Here is a 19,629-nt window from a genome sequence, read left to right as displayed (position 1 = left end):
TGTATTGCGTTGTTAGCCGTTCATCAAGCAGGAATTAGTGACTTTGTACTTCAAATTATATTCTGTTTTTCATCATGCATGTTTCTGGCCTTATTTTGTGATCAATTAGGGTTGCTATATCTTGTTATTTTCTCACTGTTATTTTAGAGTTCCTTAATCTATATTGTGAAGGCTACCTGTGAGCTTTGTTTCTTAGTTCTTAATACCTTCGGCTCTAGCTTTATCTTGCTGTGTAGAATTTTTGTAGTGTTATTGTATCGTATAAGTAGAATTCAGGGGCAAACAATTTGTGGCTGACTGGATGCTTTTGTTAGATAATCCTATGTTTTCAGCTTGGTAGATTGTGTAGGATTTTGCATTGATAGTGTTATTGTACAAGTAGAATTTTGAGACAAATGATGCAAATATGTTGTGGAGTTCAGGGGTAGACTATTTTTGTTGTCGATTGGGTAATCCAGTTAGGCTTTTGTTAGATATTCATGTGATTTCATCTTGGTTGATTGTGTAGGATGATTTTGGTAGTGTTTTGGTATTAGTGAGATTTAGACGGATGGTGGACTCCCTGGTTTATTGTTTGATGATTTAATATCAAAATTGAAAGCCTGTGTTCAGATAAGTGCTCATATGTCACAGGGGAAAGAATTATTACTCTGGTTTGGCATAACCATTTAGGCCATCCCCTGATCAAACCTTAAACAATCTTTTCTAAGACCTACAGTGGAGCTCCCTTGTCAGTTTTCTTTGCACATGCTGCTTGCGGCCTGTGGTTTTAACTTTTAGCAAGTGGTATTGCTACGAGTTATTGAGAATATTGGAGTGCAGACATTTGCAATGGCATATTGCTCAAATTGTATCATAGGTTAGAGGGTTGTGCCCTGCAGCTGCTTCAATTTTAGTGCTATTTGGTCAATCTGCTTGAAGTGTTGATTAGTACAGTAGGTCTAAATTTAAGATCTGTCTAAAGTTCTTGAGCAGAAGTTACTAGGCATTTGCAACGGGCATATTGCTTAAATAGTATCATTCTAGGTTAGAGGGTTGCCCCTTGCTGCGGCTTCAAATTTACTGCTATTTGTTTTATTTGCTTGAAGTGTTGTATTACAGTAGGTTTGAAATTAAGATGTGTATGATGTTCTTGAGCAGTAGCTAATAACCATTATAACTAGCTTCAGCCTGCACACTTTTATTCGCAAACCACTTCATTAGTTAACCTGTTGCTGCGGGTTGCTCTTTGCGCTTTATAGTAACAAACTATGTCACCATTGGCACATTTAGGTTGGTCGTTTTCTGTTCTTCTACCAAGTTTTGAGTGATATCAGTTGGTTAGTTGGATCAACTTGCACAAAGATATGAAACAGGTACACAGACAACCATTACATACACTACTGGTGTTTATTATACAATAGAAGTAATGCAACAGATGTGCATTGTATGTACAAAAATAGGCATTATATCATAAAGTCCCACAATACAAGGACCTCTGAAATCTGGAGTCTTTCCATTTTGACACCAGCAATGTGTATAAATTGCTGTGTTCAAAAAGATGATCAACAAAACTAATCATGTTTGGAGAAACATTGAAGTTGCTGGGTTACTGGGCAAGCTCTTTTGCCCTAGAGTCAAATGGACTTTGACTTGTAAGAGATCAAGTACGAGTACGTTGAAGAGGACCTCCAAAACTAAAGTTCCCTGCTCTTGAAGTACAATCCTGTGGACAAAAATGGACACACGTATATGAATGGTAATCGTACTTGATCCTCAACTTCAAATGGTGGCAAGTTCTTCAACTTGATCCTCCAGTCAAAATCTTGTGAAATCCTTTTTGCTCCAGTAGTTTATCTTGAGGTGGCAGCTATTCTTTAGTAAATGGAACCTCAAGGACTCTTCTGAACCATGCATCGAGGTGAGGTATCATCTCGGTATCAATTAGATTTACGTCTGCAATCTCCTCAACCCATTCAAGCGCATACTCCCATCCACCAAGCTGCTATGTCTACAAAGCCTATGTTTCCACCCCCCAAAGAATTGCTTTTCCCCAAGTCCACTTTCCAGAATCTTGAGATTCTCTAGACGAATGTTATAATAGTCCATAACGTAAAGTTGTGATGGTATTGCAATTTAGCTTGTGCTATTTTCTCGTCAGCAGAACTGGACGAGAAGCGTTCCTAAGCTCTTTCATAGGGTTAACCAAAAAAAAAAAGCTCTTTCATAGGGATCTTCCAACAGGATTGGATTTTTCTTCCAGGTCTATGCACAAGAACTGGTATTGTCAGGGAAGATCAAAGTCCCAAAATGCAGTCATCATAACTTATATTTCATCATCCATCTCAATTTCGTCCTTCTCCATCATCTTAAGGATGTGAGAAGCCGACCTTAATAGCAGAATTGTGCATTCTCAGCAATGATTTGTATAGTGGTAAACTTGCAAAACCCAAGTCATGAATAATTCTTATACACTAGTTTGCATCCTCAAACTTGCGAAATCATTAAAATGCAAGAAGCAAGATATTGATCGACAAAGCGTGATTTTTAATTAATAAGCAAACATACTTTGGGTCCTGGGCCCAGTGCGGGTGTCACGACCCCAAAATTTCGAGTATGAAACTCGAATTTCGAAGTCATAAAAAACACTAAAACAATCTCAATGAATCGAAATCATTAAAATGCCACAGCGGATCATTGCTGAGTTCAAAATACAACTCAGTCAAACCGATTATTACAAACTAAATTATAATTCGACATTATAACAAATGGAAATGTATAATCTTCACAAAATTTCACAAGAAAATCACACAAAATCCTCACCAAAAGCTGGAAATAAATAACTTCAAGTCCTCTGAGCGGTCCGTCAATTCCCGCTAATCCACACATTCGGAGTTATCCACTACACCATCGAATTGGTGCACCGGGATTGTAAACACAAACCCGGTAAGCTTTACAGCTCGTATGAGTAAAAACAACAATAAAACTCGCATATCAATATATACGGAAATCCACAAAAAACATCAAATATAAATGCACTCATGAGTCAATGGACAGCCCATCTAGTTGTCCAAAAATATGAAAATAAAAGTGCTCATGAGAAATTGGGCAACCCCTCTGTTTACCCAAATCCATTTATAATACTGGTACAAATGAACGTAGGTACACCTCCGCTACCCCTCAGCCGACATTGGGCAACCTCCTGCTACCTAACATCCAAAAATATGAGTACTCATGAGCCGATAACTCATATGTTACCTCACATGGAGCTCTAACTGTATCGTAAATTTCGCCCGGCTAAAGGCTAGGTTCCGACATACCAAACACGTCCGAAGACAAAACACGTACGAAGACATCAATCACGTCCGAAGACAAAACTCGTCCGAAGACAAAACACGTCCGCAGACAAAATCACGTCCGAAGACAATTCACGTCTGAAGACAAATCATGTCCGAAGATTCACGTCCGTAGACAAAATCACGTCCGAAGACAAATCAGGTCAGAAGACAATTCACGTCTGAAGACAATTCACGTCCGAAGACAAATCACGTCCTAAGACAATTCACATCCGAAGACAAATCACGTCCGAAGACAAAACGTTTTAACAAAACTCAATATTAAAACCACGTACAATAATCATCTCATTATATTGTACATATCGCATCAACATGCTCAATATATAAATCTCATTTCCAAAATGAACTCATTCGCAACAATCTCGACAGTATATAATATAGCAAACAGTATATATATACCTATTTACCATTTATACATATATACAATTCACTATATCATATACATGTCATATTCATTCTTAAATTCTAACAAAATCTTGAATCTCCACAAGGGTAGATTCGTATATGTGAGATTTTACTCACCTTAGAATTTCGAGCGTAATTTCACGATTCCGAAAGTATATCATTTTCTTGATTTAGCGATCACCTTTAAAAGATAAGAAAATAATTTAGAATTGTTGCGTAAACCTTAAATGCCGAAACAGTAATAATATGTTATTGTTCAGCAATTTCTGGTTTTATGAAATTACTATTCACGGAGTTACTATTCACGTATTTCTGTTCAAATACACATCAATTATGTATTTCTGTACGTATACATAGTGTTCACATACTTCTGTACGTATGAATACTATTCCAATGTAAATACTGTCTCAGTAAATAATAATTATTGAATTACCCTTCTAAAATTACTTTTTACATTTACTGAAAGTAATTTATAATTACCGAGTCTAAGGCCGGCGCGTAGCACGCCACCGCCACCCCAAAACCCCGCCACCCCTCCTTTCTTCCTCCTCCACTCTTACACGGCCCAAGGCCGCCTCCACACCGCCTCACGCACTCACACGCGCCGCCTAAGGCGGCGGTGATCCACCCTCCTTCTCTTCCTCCGATCTTCACAAAAATCAACTCAAATCAACAAATTTCAATCACACACAAACATCAATCACTTCAAATCTTACCTAGATCGTACAATGGAGTCGTTGGAACCTCGTCGGAGATGGATGGATCGTCGGCGATACTCGATCCCTCGAGGAGGGCTTGTCACGGCTCGAGTTGCGTCGTAATCGCTCACCTACGGGGTCAGAAGGGTGGAGAGGGGTGAGAGTCGAGTGCTTGCGTCGGCGGAGGCAACTCGCGCAAGCCTCGGATCGTAGCGCGGCTTCACGACGGCGAGGGGGGCTGCGTCGTGCTAGGGGTTTCGACCGGAGAGCCTTGCGATGCTTCTGGGCTGTGTTTTTGAAAGTTTTATTGCTATGTTTTGTTGTTTCAAAAAATTTATTGTTTTAAAAAATATAGCAATAAAACTTTCAAAAATAATAAAAGTTACAAATATCAGTACCTTTTACTCATAAATTGCCCTTCTTACTTGAACCTTCTTTAGTGCCTCCCTCCTCTCAATCTTTTTTCTTTTTTTAGCCCTAGAATGATACTTCCTCATTGGAGCCATATAACACAGTGCAAAATATAACAAAATTGTTGTCATAATCTAATAAAATCATAGAAAACAGATAATAATGTTCAATTTGTATCATGAGCATGACCTCGCCACCATGTTTTTCATTCCAAGAACTAGGAAGCCCATACAATATAAATTTCTTGACGGCCAGAAAGCACAATATGGTATACAAAAGAAGAGATGCAAGATGAATACATGGAAAGGCTACCATAACTAACGACTACACTCTGTAAACAAAGCAGCCAATTAAAACTAAGTTTCATCAAGCCAAGCACGCAATAATCTCCTGCAAATTCGTTTTCCTTACAATCTATTCAATCATTTAGAGTTCTAGACATTTCTACATCCTATATGAATCAAAGATTGGCGAATTCTTTTCCATTCACCAGAAGATTGTTTCGGAAAAAACCACATGAGCCAGAAATCCAAACACTGATGGAATCTATCAATCTAATATCTAAGTTCAGATCTGTATCGAAAAGCACACATACATCTTCAACTTTACCAAACACCACAGATTCTCAATCTTTCTTCCTACTTTCTCCAAACAAAAGCATATACAAAATTGAAAAGAATTGAAAGGGGAGACCAGTAACGTACCAGAGAGAGATTGGCCGAAGGGCCGGCGGTGCTGAGAATCTTCGAGGAGTCCCGGAGCTGTGACGACAATTTTTTTACAGAGGAGAGAATCAGAGAAAGAGAGAAAGAGAGAAAGTCAGAAAACTGAAAATGATAGAAGAACGTGACCTCCTTCTTTCATGACCCAGTTTTTTTTTTACTATGTGTATATGATTAATTTTGGGGGCCCAAAATTAGTATTTTAGTGGCTTTAGCCCAAGTCGGCCCTAAAGAGCACCCTTTAGCAGGTCAGAGTGTCAAACCTCGGGCTAGCAGAGGATCATCGGAACTTACAGTCAAGTAACTTTATGGGAAGCACAAATCGGTAAAAACCCTTAACTATGTAATATGTAATTCATAATCTTGTAATCCACTACAAACAAGTTATTCAACTATGAATCTGATATAAATCAAAATCTATTGTGTAGGCAATGTAGAAGCATGAAGACTCCAAAATTGCATCAGAGTTGTCAAGCTGTGATTAATCACTGACGAGATCATCAGGTACTAATATAGTAAGATAGATATAGCTCTGTACCACCGTACAAGTGTTTTTGATGTGGCTGAGAGGTTGGCATTTAGCTTGCATGGCATTTTCAAATAGTGTATAATTACTTATTCTAGACGTTCTGGGGCTTTCTTTGTCAATTTATCGCCTTTTAATATTATTTCAATTAATGTTTTAAAAATCTCACCTCAAAATTAGTTTGAGGCTTAAAAAGTTTAAGGCTACTTACATAACGCCTCTGTTTTTCAGTCTGGACACTGAGGCTTAAAAAACTTACGCATTTTACGCCTTATACTACGTTTTTCACGCATTTTACGCATTTTACTACGCCTTAGAAAATAATTTTTTAAGTATATTTTTATATTTATTTATATAATGTGTTTAATTTGATGAAAACTATCTAAAACGTTTGGATTATGAATTTCATTATATCTAAATGCAATAAATTGGTAAGTTCTTATGTATATTTGTTATTTTTGTATGTGTATAATATACACATTTAACTACTAAGTTTTTATAAGGCTCAAGACTCTCAAGAAAACGTCTTGGGGTACGTCTTCGTTTTTTAAAATATTGGTTTCAATGGAGAGCGACTACAGGATGTGAATTAAGTTGCAATTGCTAAAGAAGGCATCTATATTATCTTGTTAGTTCATCAGTTTGAAGAGCAATTTGTCATATAATGTAGGTTATGATTTCCTAGATTTTCCATGATTTAAGTAATTTACTTTAGATTATCCTTAATTCGTGTAAATAAATCTCCACACTCGATCAGGATAATTTGTGGCCTATTCTGTAATTTATTTCTCGGCAGATATCATCCAAAGTTATGCTTACCCCTCAAGTTGCAGTGGCTGATTTCCTAAAGACATGATGACTATCATGTACTCCTTACGGTATGCAATATGTGTATATATCTCTTATACACATACCTTATGTATCTGTATACAACAATCATACTCTTTATGATCAGGCCAGGCCGGGTGGAGAAAGGAATTGAAGTGCTGTCTAGTTTATTAGTTCTGAAGTAAGTGCTATGGCGATTTCTATGTCTTTGCATTTACTAAACGTAGATTTAATTGCATCTTGGATCTTAGTTGACTGATTTTGTGCCTACATTCTGGTATCCATATGACTGACCATTATAGGCCTATAAGAGTTATTCCTGGATGCATGCTCATTGGGAGGGCAGGATGTGCAACCGCCGTAATAACCCGATTTTTCGGGACAATTTATTAGATTATTTCTAAAGTTATAAAGTTGTGAAAATTACAAATCGTGTTTGTTCCGCTTTGTGACGTCGGAAATCGAAAATGGAAAGGTTATCAGAACGTTTATTTAGAAAAAACGTTACGTTCCGCGACGTGAGAATCGATTGTGAAAACTTCCTTCACGAAAGTTGTAGAGCCCGTCGATACGAGTTCATAGACGCGTCACGCGTTCGAATCAGACGTCGTACGTAAAAGTTATTAACGATGGAAGTACTTTCCGATTTTGGAAACGGGTATATATAGAAAATTATTTGAGTTTCTGGAAACCCTAATCCCGCCCCTCCCTCTATCATTTTCCCTCTTTCTCTCTCTTCTCTCTTGCCTCTCCCCGATTTCCCCTCCCTCTCTCTCTAGCATCACCGGCTATTTCGAATAGCCGACCGGCCCACTGTGGACCACACCGCACAGCCCAGAAGCACCGCAAGGCTCTCCGGTCCAAACCCCTAGCACGACACATCCCCCCTCGCCGTCGTGAAGCCGCGCTACGTTCCGAGGCTTGCCCGAGTTGCCTCCCTCCGCCGACGCAAGCACTCGACTCCCACCCCTCTCCACCCTTCTGACGCCGCAGGTGAGCGATTACGACGCGACTCGAGCCGTGACAAGCCCTCCTCGAGGGATCGAGTATCGCCGACGATCCATCCCTCTCCGACGAGGTTCCAACGACCCCATTGTACGATCTAGGTAAGATTTGAAGTGATTGATGTTTGTGTGTGATTGAAATTTGTTGGATTTGAGTTTATTTTTGTGGAGATTGGAGGAAGAGAAGGAGGGTGGATCACCGCCCGCGTGTGAGTGCGTGAGGCGGTGTGGAGGCGGCCTTGGGCCGTGTAAGAGTGGAGGAGGAAGAAAGGAGGGGTGGCGGGGTTTTGGGGTGACGGTGGCGTGCTACGCGCCGGCCTTAGACTCGGCGCATGGGTCCCACGCGCGGCCTGCCGGAAGTGGCGCGTGTACCCCACGCGCCGCCACGTACGGCGGCGCGTTAACAGTGATTTCAAACAGTAATTGTCAAAATTTATTTTTATGACGGTGAATGTAAAAAGGTGTTTTACATACGGTAAATATAAATTTATTTTACGTACTGTAAATGTAAAAAATAATTTCGAAAGGGTAATTCAGTAATTATTATTTACTGAGACAGTATTTACATTGGAATAGTATTCATATGTACATAAATATGTGAACAGTATGTATACGTACAAAAATACGTAATTGATGTGTATTTGAACAGAAATACGTGAATAGTAACTTCGTGAATAGTAATTTCATAAAACCAGAAATTGCTGAACAATAACATATTATTACTGTTTCGGCATTTAAGGTTTACGCAACGATTCTAAATTATTTTCTTATCTTTTCAAGGTGATCGCTAAATCAAGAAAAGGATATACTTTCGGAATCGTGGAATTACACTCGAAATTCTAAGGTGAGTAAAATCTCACATATACGAATCTACACTTGTGGAGATTCAAGATTTTGCTGGAATTTAATAATGAATATGACATGTATATGATATAGTGAATTGTATATATGTATAAATGGTAAATATGTATATATATACAGTTTGCTATATTATATACTGTCGAGATTGTTGCGAATGAGTTCATTTTGGAAATGAGATATATATTTTGAGCATGTTGATGCGATTTGTACAATATAATGATATGATTATTGTACGTGGTTTTAACATTGAGTTTTGTTAAAACGTTTTGTCTTTGGACGTGATTTGTCTTCGGACATGAATTGTCTTCAGACGTGAATTGTCTTCAGACGTGATTTGTCTTCTGACGTGATTTGTCTTCGGACGTGATTTTGTCTACGGACGTGAATTGTCTTCGGACGTGATTTGTCTTCGGACGTGATTTGTCTTCGGACGTGATTTTGTCTGCGGATGTGTTTTGTCTTCGGACGAGTTTTATCTTCGGACGTGATTGATGTCTTCGGACGTGTTTATGTCTTCGGACGTGTTTGGTATGTCGGAACCTAGCCTTTGGCCGGGCGAAAGTTACGATACAGTTAGAGCTCTAGTATGTCTGCCAGAGTACTTCATGTGAGGTAACATATGAGTTATCGGCTCATGAGTACTCATATTTTTGGATGTTGGGTAGCAGGAGGTTGCCCAATGTCGGCTGAGGGGTAGCGGAGGTGTACCTACGTTCATTTGTACCAGTATTATAAATGGATTTGGGTAAACAGAGGGGTTGCCCAATTTCTCATGAGCACTTTTATTTTCATATTTTTGGACAACTAGATGGGCTGTCCATTGACTCATGAGTGCATTTATATTTGATGTTTTTTGTGGATTTCCGTATATATTGATATGCGAGTTTTATTGTTGTTTTTACTCATACGAGCTGTAAAGCTTACCGGGTTTGTGTTTACAATCCCGGTGCACCAATTCGATGGTGTAGTGGATAACTCCGAATGTGTGGATTAGCGGGAATTGACGGACCGCTCAGAGGACTTGAAGTTATTTATTTCCAGCTTTTGGTGAGGATTTTGTGTGATGTTCTTGTGAAATTTTGTGAGGATTATACATTTCCATTTGTTATAATGTCGAATTATAATTTGGTTTGTAATAATCGGTTTGACTGAGTTGTATTTTGAACTCAGCAATGATCCGCTGTGGCATTTTAATGATTTCGATTCATTGAGATTGTTTTAGTGTTTTTCATGACTTCGAAATTCGAGTTTCATACTCGAAATTTTGGGGTCGTGACACCCGCACTGGGCCCAGGACCCAAAGTATGTTTGCTTATTAATTAAAAATCACGCTTTGTCGATCAATATCTTGCTTCTTGCATTTTAATGATTTCGCAAGTTTGAGGATGCAAACTAGTGTATAAGAATTATTCATGACTTGGGTTTTGCAAGTTTACCACTATACAAATCATTGCTGAGAATGCACAATTCTGCTATTAAGGTCGGCTTCTCACATCCTTAAGATGATGGAGAAGGACGAAATTGAGATGGATGATGAAATATAAGTTATGATGACTGCATTTTGGGACTTTGATCTTCCCTGACAATACCAGTTCTTGTGCATAGACCTGGAAGAAAAATCCAATCCTGTTGGAAGATCCCTATGAAAGAGCTTTTTTTTTTTGGTTAACCCTATGAAAGAGCTTAGGAACGCTTCTCGTCCAGTTCTGCTGACGAGAAAATAGCACAAGCTAAATTGCAATACCATCACAACTTTACGTTATGGACTATTATAACATTCGTCTAGAGAATCTCAAGATTCTGGAAAGTGGACTTGGGGAAAAGCAATTCTTTGGGGGGTGGAAACATAGGCTTTGTAGACATAGCAGCTTGGTGGATGGGAGTATGCGCTTGAATGGGTTGAGGAGATTGCAGACGTAAATCTAATTGATACCGAGATGATACCTCACCTCGATGCATGGTTCAGAAGAGTCCTTGAGGTTCCATTTACTAAAGAATAGCTGCCACCTCAAGATAAACTACTGGAGCAAAAAGGATTTCACAAGATTTTGACTGGAGGATCAAGTTGAAGAACTTGCCACCATTTGAAGTTGAGGATCAAGTACGATTACCATTCATATACGTGTGTCCATTTTTGTCCACAGGATTGTACTTCAAGAGCAGGGAACTTTAGTTTTGGAGGTCCTCTTCAACGTACTCGTACTTGATCTCTTACAAGTCAAAGTCCATTTGACTCTAGGGCAAAAGAGCTTGCCCAGTAACCCAGCAACTTCAATGTTTCTCCAAACATGATTAGTTTTGTTGATCATCTTTTTGAACACAGCAATTTATACACATTGCTGGTGTCAAAATGGAAAGACTCCAGATTTCAGAGGTCCTTGTATTGTGGGACTTTATGATATAATGCCTATTTTTGTACATACAATGCACATCTGTTGCATTACTTCTATTGTATAATAAACACCAGTAGTGTATGTAATGGTTGTCTGTGTACCTGTTTCATATCTTTGTGCAAGTTGATCCAACTAACCAACTGATATCACTCAAAACTTGGTAGAAGAACAGAAAACGACCAACCTAAATGTGCCAATGGTGACATAGTTTGTTACTATAAAGCGCAAAGAGCAACCCGCAGCAACAGGTTAACTAATGAAGTGGTTTGCGAATAAAAGTGTGCAGGCTGAAGCTAGTTATAATGGTTATTAGCTACTGCTCAAGAACATCATACACATCTTAATTTCAAACCTACTGTAATACAACACTTCAAGCAAATAAAACAAATAGCAGTAAATTTGAAGCCGCAGCAAGGGGCAACCCTCTAACCTAGAATGATACTATTTAAGCAATATGCCCGTTGCAAATGCCTAGTAACTTCTGCTCAAGAACTTTAGACAGATCTTAAATTTAGACCTACTGTACTAATCAACACTTCAAGCAGATTGACCAAATAGCACTAAAATTGAAGCAGCTGCAGGGCACAACCCTCTAACCTATGATACAATTTGAGCAATATGCCATTGCAAATGTCTGCACTCCAATATTCTCAATAACTCGTAGCAATACCACTTGCTAAAAGTTAAAACCACAGGCCGCAAGCAGCATGTGCAAAGAAAACTGACAAGGGAGCTCCACTGTAGGTCTTAGAAAAGATTGTTTAAGGTTTGATCAGGGGATGGCCTAAATGGTTATGCCAAACCAGAGTAATAATTCTTTCCCCTGTGACATATGAGCACTTATCTGAACACAGGCTTTCAATTTTGATATTAAATCATCAAACAATAAACCAGGGAGTCCACCATCCGTCTAAATCTCACTAATACCAAAACACTACCAAAATCATCCTACACAATCAACCAAGATGAAATCACATGAATATCTAACAAAAGCCTAACTGGATTACCCAATCGACAACAAAAATAGTCTACCCCTGAACTCCACAACATATTTGCATCATTTGTCTCAAAATTCTACTTGTACAATAACACTATCAATGCAAAATCCTACACAATCTACCAAGCTGAAAACATAGGATTATCTAACAAAAGCATCCAGTCAGCCACAAATTGTTTGCCCCTGAATTCTACTTATACGATACAATAACACTACAAAAATTCTACACAGCAAGATAAAGCTAGAGCCGAAGGTATTAAGAACTCAGAAACAAAGCTCACAGGTAGCCTTCACAATATAGATTAAGGAACTCTAAAATAACAGTGAGAAAATAACAAGATATAGCAACCCTAATTGATCACAAAATAAGGCCAGAAACATGCATGATGAAAAACAGAATATAATTTGAAGTACAAAGTCACTAATTCCTGCTTGATGAACGGCTAACAACGCAATACACAAACCATATAACCAATAAGCAGTTCATTAGTGTGACTAAGAAGTTATCAACTCAAAGTTCACAAGTGAACTACATGAAATCTAATAACCGACACACTATTAAGAGCCAGGAATCTTAACCAAGTAACCAGATTTAAAACACCACATGATACTCAAAAAGAGACTTCCCGAGCCAACACTCCAGCCTAAATAGCAGATCAATGGATATCAAAACTAATCAACATATATCCAACTATTTCACCTTAAAACATGAGAGCTTTGCCTTTAAAAAAAACATGAGAGCTTTATGGCCAGACTAACCCAAACCCCTCACCAGGATTACTAAATCTATCATCATCAGGATATCACACACAAGCTGGCAATAATCTCAACAGTTTCTGCAACACTCCAGGCTCAATGCACTTTGATAAAACCTCAAGCTGAGCAAAAACACTTGAGTATTGACCTCCCAAGGATGCCAATAAAAGATCACTGTATGTCTCAAATACTAAATTTGTATGCTATCCTTGCAATGTCAGTGGCAACTACTTTCAAATAGCAATTCTGAATACTCGTCTGAGTTCATTGGTTTAATAAGTTTCTCTCCCTCTAATAATTCTTGGGTCAAATACCCTTGTAGCAGCCTTGACACAGTTGTTACTCTGTAAAAATTAGCTCGAAAGCATTGAAATGTTGGGGCAGGGTCAAACATATCTCGAACTACGATGGTAACATTATGGCAGGGGTCAAATACCCCCATGTAATAACTTTCTGAGTAACAGAAATTTTGAATACTCTTTCTGAGTTCATTGGTTTAATAAATTTCTATCTCTAATTCTTGGGTCAAATACCCTTGTGGCAGCCTTGACACAGTTGTTACTTTGTAACAATCGGCTCGAAAGCATTTAACTCTTGGGGCAGGGTCAAACATATCTCAAAATAAAGATGGCAACATATGCAAAAAAACACGAAGATGACATAATTTCCAAAGAAATCCCTCAGAAATGCTTGAGTTCCGCACAAACAACTAAAACTTGTTCTTCAACTCCAAAAAAAGAGGAAGCACAAATATTTCAATTGTTTCTCACAGATTACATACTCTTTCATCATTGGGATATATTATGCCTATCAAACATTAATCTTATAAATTTACCCCAGCAGCAATATTTCTAACGTGAACATGCAAAAATCTTATTAATATGAACATGGAACAATTTCAGCCATATCTCCAACACAAGTGCACAAATGCATTCTTCTTAGAACCTCAAGCTGGGCAAAATCACTTGAGCTTAGTTGACATTCCAAGGATGCCAATTGATTTGCATACTGCATTCAATCTCAGTGGCAACCATTAGAGATACCAATTCCGACTTCTCTTTCCAAGCTCAATGATATAAAATCTTTGTATCTCTCTAGTAGCAAATCTTATGTCACCCTTGGAATGTTAACAACAAGCATTTCAAGAGAGCAATTTCAAATACTTTTTCTCAGCAGCAAGCCAACAACAATAATTTAAAACGAGCAAGCAACTATTTCAATCATATCTCCAACACTATTTCATGATGTGCATCAATTCATTCTTTCTTAAAACCTCAAGCTGGGCAAAATCACTTGAGTTTAGTTGACATTCCAAGGATGGCATAGATTTGTGTATACTGCATTCAATCTCAGGGGACCAACTCCGACTTATCTTTCCGAGCACAATGAATAAAATCTTTATTCTCTAACAAAAAAATCTATAATGTCTGCAACAACCTTTTACTGGGACAATACTCTTTCTGAGTTCTGTAATACCCTTATTCTTTTGGGTCAGATACCCTTAATTTAAGGGATCAAAAGGCAACCAGCCTTGACATAATTGTCACTGAATATCAGTTCCTTGGGTAACAGGGTCAAACATATCCGAAATCAAGATATCAACAATCAAAATCCCTCAGAAACTAATGCCCAATTTCGACACAAATAGAATGGAAATTGATACTTCAACCCCCAACAAAATTAGAAGGAGCACCAATTCCTTTCAATTGTGCCTCTCCGATTACTAAACCTTTCATCATTGGGATTATATATCATGCCAAAACCAACATCGACCACATAAACTTTCCATGTATCAAGCAAAGACAAATCAAAGCCAACAAGCAACAGAGTGAACCCTAAAAACCATTGAGTGAGGCAATTCTTACTTTTCCGCAATTGAAACTGCGACCTCCGATTTGGTTCGTCACCCAACGCGAATTCAAAGTTACCGATTCGAATTACCACATCTGAAATAGAATCAAGCAAAAAAAAAAAAAAGCAGCGTCAAAACCCTGGATTGCTTACTGGGTTGAATTGATAAAGAAAAACCAACGGAAATGGAAAGAGAAGAGAAAGGAGGAAGCTTCAGAGTCTTACCATGCGGTGGTGAACCAGAGCCAAATCGAGCTCCGGTATTCAATTGAGAATTTCAGGAGTTTGGGTCTCTCTCTCTCAAACTATCAAGTAAACTCAGAGAGAGGAAACCCAAATTTGAAATTCGAAATTGAATGAGAGAGAGAGAGAGAGAGAGCCAGATATATATTTTACATACAAAACCATGTCGGCATATAACGGGCTGTTTTCAAAAGTTGATGTAAATGGCTTTTTCTTTTTCCTTTTTTGAGTATTTCTAATAATTTAGGAAAAAAGAAATTTAGTCAACTTTGAATTAGTTGACAAAATCATTGAGTTTTAACAAATATTTGAGATCATAGATAATAATGTACCAAATTATTAGGGGAACGACAAAAATTTGATTTTGAATGGTGCTCGATTTGTGATTGTGAAGTTAATAGTAAGTTTTTTTTTCTACGCTCTTTTATGTTTAATACTTCAATAACATATGAAAATAAAAACCAACGAGTCTCTGAAAATTTATTGACCAACCCGATTGTACTCAGAATGGTGTTGCCATGTTGCGCTGTTATTGATGATTACTAGCTCCTTCAAATGTTCTTTCTGGTCAATGTTAACCAAGAACTTAACTTGCATTCTATTTTTAACTATTTCCCTAACACACATGATTACTATCTTCATGATACCGAAAAACAAAACAATCTTGTAATTGTTTAAGTTCCTTTTTCTTTTTCTTTTTCTTTTTTTGTGAAATGAATCATGTGATTTTCCTAATGTGAATGTATGGATATAATCTCATATGTTGAGCATTTATCATGTGCCATGTATTTATTTTCAGCCTGTAAATTCACGTCACTTCCAGTCTCTTAAAAGCTATTCCTCAACCGAGCAAACCTCTATATCAAGACACCATACATGTAACTGGTCAAGATAAACGGTAAACTAAAAATCATGGGGCTTAATTGTGCCCACTGATCTATATCAGGAGAAACTGTTTTCTGCTGAGAAGCCCGAATGCGTCCCAAGAATAAATGCCCCACATTTCTCATAGTCCCTTTCTCATATGATTTAAACCGAAATGTGCATAGTAAGTGGCCGGGGAAGAATGATAAATACTTTGCACAAGACAACAATAATACCTCATCAATCACATGTACGGTTTTCCAAATTCATACTTTGTGTCTACCAATATCAAACCCATACGCCAAAGCCACACGCTGCACCATTACAGAAATGATAAGATTATATTCAGATAAGAAGCTGATAGATCAATATATGTTTCAGCTACAATAGTTGCCTATAAGTGTGTATCATAAATCGGCCAATATTATGGAATCGACTTGATCGTATATGACTTGTAACAAAATTACACCATAAAGCCTAAAACGTTTAGTCCATGTGTCTAGAGATAAACGAAGCAATGTATTAAAGACAACAGTGCATGTAATTTTTAAGGTCCTATATCAAATCATATGTATTACTTATGAGGAAAAACAAACAGAAGAAAATTTATGGAAAAGACTATAGAAAGTTAGAAACTAATCAAAAGATGTGTTGTTCATGCTTCATCTTCTTCTCCTCATCTAGCCTTTATTCTATTCCATGTGTTTGCTAGATAGCAAGACTATGATTTCATTCAGATATTGATGTTTTTAAAGAGGTAGTCCCATTATGTTTTCCGGTAACTACATTTTCAGAAGCCTAACTTAAGATCTCAAGAAAAAGCAAATTACATGTCCATACTCGAACAAGCTCAATGCTTTCTGACTTACTTCATCATAATCAGCTTCACTTATCAGTCTGCGTTCAATAATCTGCAAAAAAAAAAATTTCCCCACATAGATTTTAGTAATTTGAATGAATGGAAGAGGACATACATAAAAGATGTCAAAGTGGATAGAAAATCCAAAACGTAATGCTAACTTTTCATCTCCAGCATGACCTTCTCTCCCCTTTTCACTTGGCTTAACATCTTCACTAACAAGCTTGTCAGCCTAATAGCCTAGCCTAACATGTGTCTCTCTTTTCCTTCCTCTCCCTTTTAAAGTGACAAAAGAATATCAAAAAAGAGACCAACCTCATCTGGAGTAACAGGAACGTCATGACCAGCAGCCTTAGTTGTTGGTGTGAGTATATTTGCAGGAAATTTTTGGCTTTTTACCAAGCCTGTAACATCAATACAATTTCAGACAAAACCTTTAGAAGTAGAAAGATCACAAGACAATAATGACAAAGCGCACCGTCTGGAAGTACATTGCCACAATAATTTCGGATGCCATTTCCATAGACCGTCCATGATGATGTATCAGTACTTCCGGTCACAAAACCTCGGACTACAAATTAGAAGCAAAATTGTTATAAGAACTGGAGAGTAATGAATGTGTGAAGACCGCAAATACCCTCATCTTCAAATAAGCCAAAATCTCTGACATGAATATCATAGGCTATGCGAGATGTGGATTCAATAACAATCAATATCCACTGAAAATTATGTAATAATTACTGTGGGATTTTCATGGCTATCTGTGTATCTTCATGATGTTTGCAGCCTAAACTAGAACTCTAATAATCTATTTACAGTTGTTTTCTGTCAAAACTAGCACTTGTATTCTTATCTGATCTTGTAATCTTTGCAATGCAGTAGGAATATAGCATGTTTAAGCTGTTTTAGTTTACAACAACAAAAAATTTAATATTACACGCCGCAAATAAGTACAAAACAAAAAAAAATTATAATGGAAGCCCCCAATTGCAAACTTTAATACCAAGTATGAAAGATACTTTCCTTTTTACAGAAATCAAAACCAGTCTGGTATTAAAATAGCAAGCAGAGGTGTTCCAGGAGATTATAATTGCTTTCAGGGATACCAACGATTCAACTACTTAATTTGTTAATACAGGACATGCATCAGAAATTCAGAATATCTATTGATAAAAGTATTTACATCTTGAAACAATGCAACGAGTATGGATCATCTTCTAACACATACTATTGTTTTTTACTAAAAGCTGGCTGTCAAGATAATAATAACATACCCCTAAACTCCACTGGAAAAACAGAACATTTCTTCGCAATTGTTACATTTGCATTTGGGACCGAAACAACTGCATTTGATGTTATATGTGGAGTTTTGTCAAACCACCATAAACTAGTTTCATTACAGACCTAAAAAGATAGAACAAAAGAAAGGCAAACATCGTTACAAATTAAATAACACCAATAGTAGTGAGCATATTAATAAAGCTATCTGATGACCGTCTTTGTTCTTTTCATAACAAATTAAACTAAATCAACTGAAGAGAACTCAAATCTATTCATTTCTTTGGAATTGTAACTGAGAACTGACCTGGCCTTTGAAGGGACTGGAAGAAAGAATTCTATGGAATGCACTCGGCCGATAAGTGGTGACCATAACAAGAGATTATACCCCACTGTCATAAACATCCCTAACCTGGAAAGCATAGAGTTTAGACTTTAGAGTCTTTCTCTAATTTTACTTAATTGCATTAAATGTTCTGATATTCAGAACAACCAAAGACTGCAGTGTGATCAAGGAAAGCAACATCTGAACCTGAATTGCTTCAAGTCTTTCTCTAAGTAAAGAGAATTACAAACCCAAAAGTGGAAACCTTAGCTCAAACTAGATAAAAATCATAAAATCCAAGTTGTACATTGAGCCTAATAAGCCACGAAACCCAAAGATAAAGCTTTTGAATTTCGATACATACCTTGCCTCTGGCTTTAATATGGAATTGAGCCCAGGAACTGTCAGATGGAGATTGGTTTCAGAGGGACAGTTGGACAAGGAAGTCCCAATGGCACCAAGCACCACTTGTTTGCGATGACAGTTGAGCAGAGCACCCAGGGGCGGCGGCGGTTGGGCCGCCACGGCTGAGACAGAGAAATTGGGAAGGTTTTGGGTTTGGGTTTTTGGGTTTTGAATTCAAGGAAGAGAAAGAGAATGAGTTGTTGGGAACTTGGGGGTGCCGAGGGTTTTGGGAGGGTTTAAGGTTTGGGCTGTAGTGATGACGAGCCATTTTGTTTTCGAGTTTCACTGTGGCGCCTAAACAACAAAAACTATCACTTGCGAGTTGCGACTCATTGAATATAGTATAGAATTATGGTAATTAGAATTTTTATTGTATTGTAGGAAAATATTTAACTGGTCTATACATTTTATTGATAATCTCTTCTATACAGTGTCAGAATTATAATAGAAATAAATGATAATTACAAAAATAATTAAGACTATATAATTACATATTAACCCGTTACGTCTGTTAATTGTAAATGTCATTAACTCGTTCCGTCATTTACTTTAACGAAACACAATAATAGTGTATTTCCTTCAACACTCCCCTTTGTGCCGAGTTGAAGATAAAATAGTGCATAAAGTGTTCTCTCATTAAAAACCTTGCCAAATAACAAAAAAATTCAGTGGGAGAAAATAAAACTTTGATCAAATGGGAAAATAGCACAATGCACCTATTACATTTGAGAATAATATATATGTACCAGACTTCCCTGATGTCTGCACCTCCCCCTGATGTTTACATTAAGAGTTTTTTTCACCAACAGTCTCTCAACTCTTGTGTACCTACCAATGTGATACATCAACTCTTAATCGTACCAATATG

The 19,629-nt window shown here is 37.5% G+C and overlaps 1 protein-coding gene across 2 annotated transcripts; it reads right to left on the bottom strand.

The window, feature by feature from the left end:
* Nucleotides 1–15,943: 15,943 nt before the first annotated feature.
* Nucleotides 15,944–18,952, bottom strand: LOC126794781 (phosphoribosylaminoimidazole-succinocarboxamide synthase, chloroplastic-like). Of its 2 annotated transcripts, none has more exons than XM_050521559.1 (6): nt 18,339–18,464; nt 18,028–18,157; nt 17,232–17,324; nt 17,069–17,157; nt 16,764–16,805; nt 15,944–16,208 (listed from the first exon to the last, which is right to left on the bottom strand). In XM_050521559.1, exons 1-6 carry the CDS (start codon nt 18,402–18,404, stop codon nt 16,161–16,163), a joined length of 468 nt encoding a protein of 155 aa, XP_050377516.1. In that variant the 5' UTR covers nt 18,405–18,464; the 3' UTR covers nt 15,944–16,160. The 2 variants fall into 2 exon arrangements, with proteins under 2 accessions (XP_050377516.1, XP_050377515.1); XM_050521558.1 differs by lacking the exon at nt 15,944–16,208 and adding an exon at nt 18,721–18,952 and having other exon boundaries at nt 16,478–16,805; nt 18,339–18,443.
* Between the last annotated feature and the right edge of the window lie 677 nt (nt 18,953–19,629).

Source organism: Argentina anserina, chromosome 5 (genome assembly GCF_933775445.1).
Source record: "Argentina anserina chromosome 5, drPotAnse1.1, whole genome shotgun sequence".
Lineage (NCBI taxonomy): Eukaryota > Viridiplantae > Streptophyta > Magnoliopsida > Rosales > Rosaceae > Argentina > Argentina anserina.
This window is presented reverse-complemented; position numbering and strand designations above follow the sequence as displayed.

What these genes read in the sequence shown, in the direction of transcription:
- LOC126794781 (XM_050521558.1), bottom strand. Translation starts at nt 18,404, where the DNA reads ATGGTCACCACTTATCGGCCGAGTGCATTCCATAGAATTCTTTCTTCC. An exon ending in TTTTCCAGTGGAGTTTAGGG is followed by an intron (nt 17,325 to 18,027) that starts GTATGTTATTAT and finishes TCTAATTTGTAG; the next exon opens with TCCGAGGTTTTGTGACCGGA. An exon ending in TGGCAATGTACTTCCAGACG is followed by an intron (nt 17,158 to 17,231) that starts GTGCGCTTTGTC and finishes TTGATGTTACAG; the next exon opens with GCTTGGTAAAAAGCCAAAAA.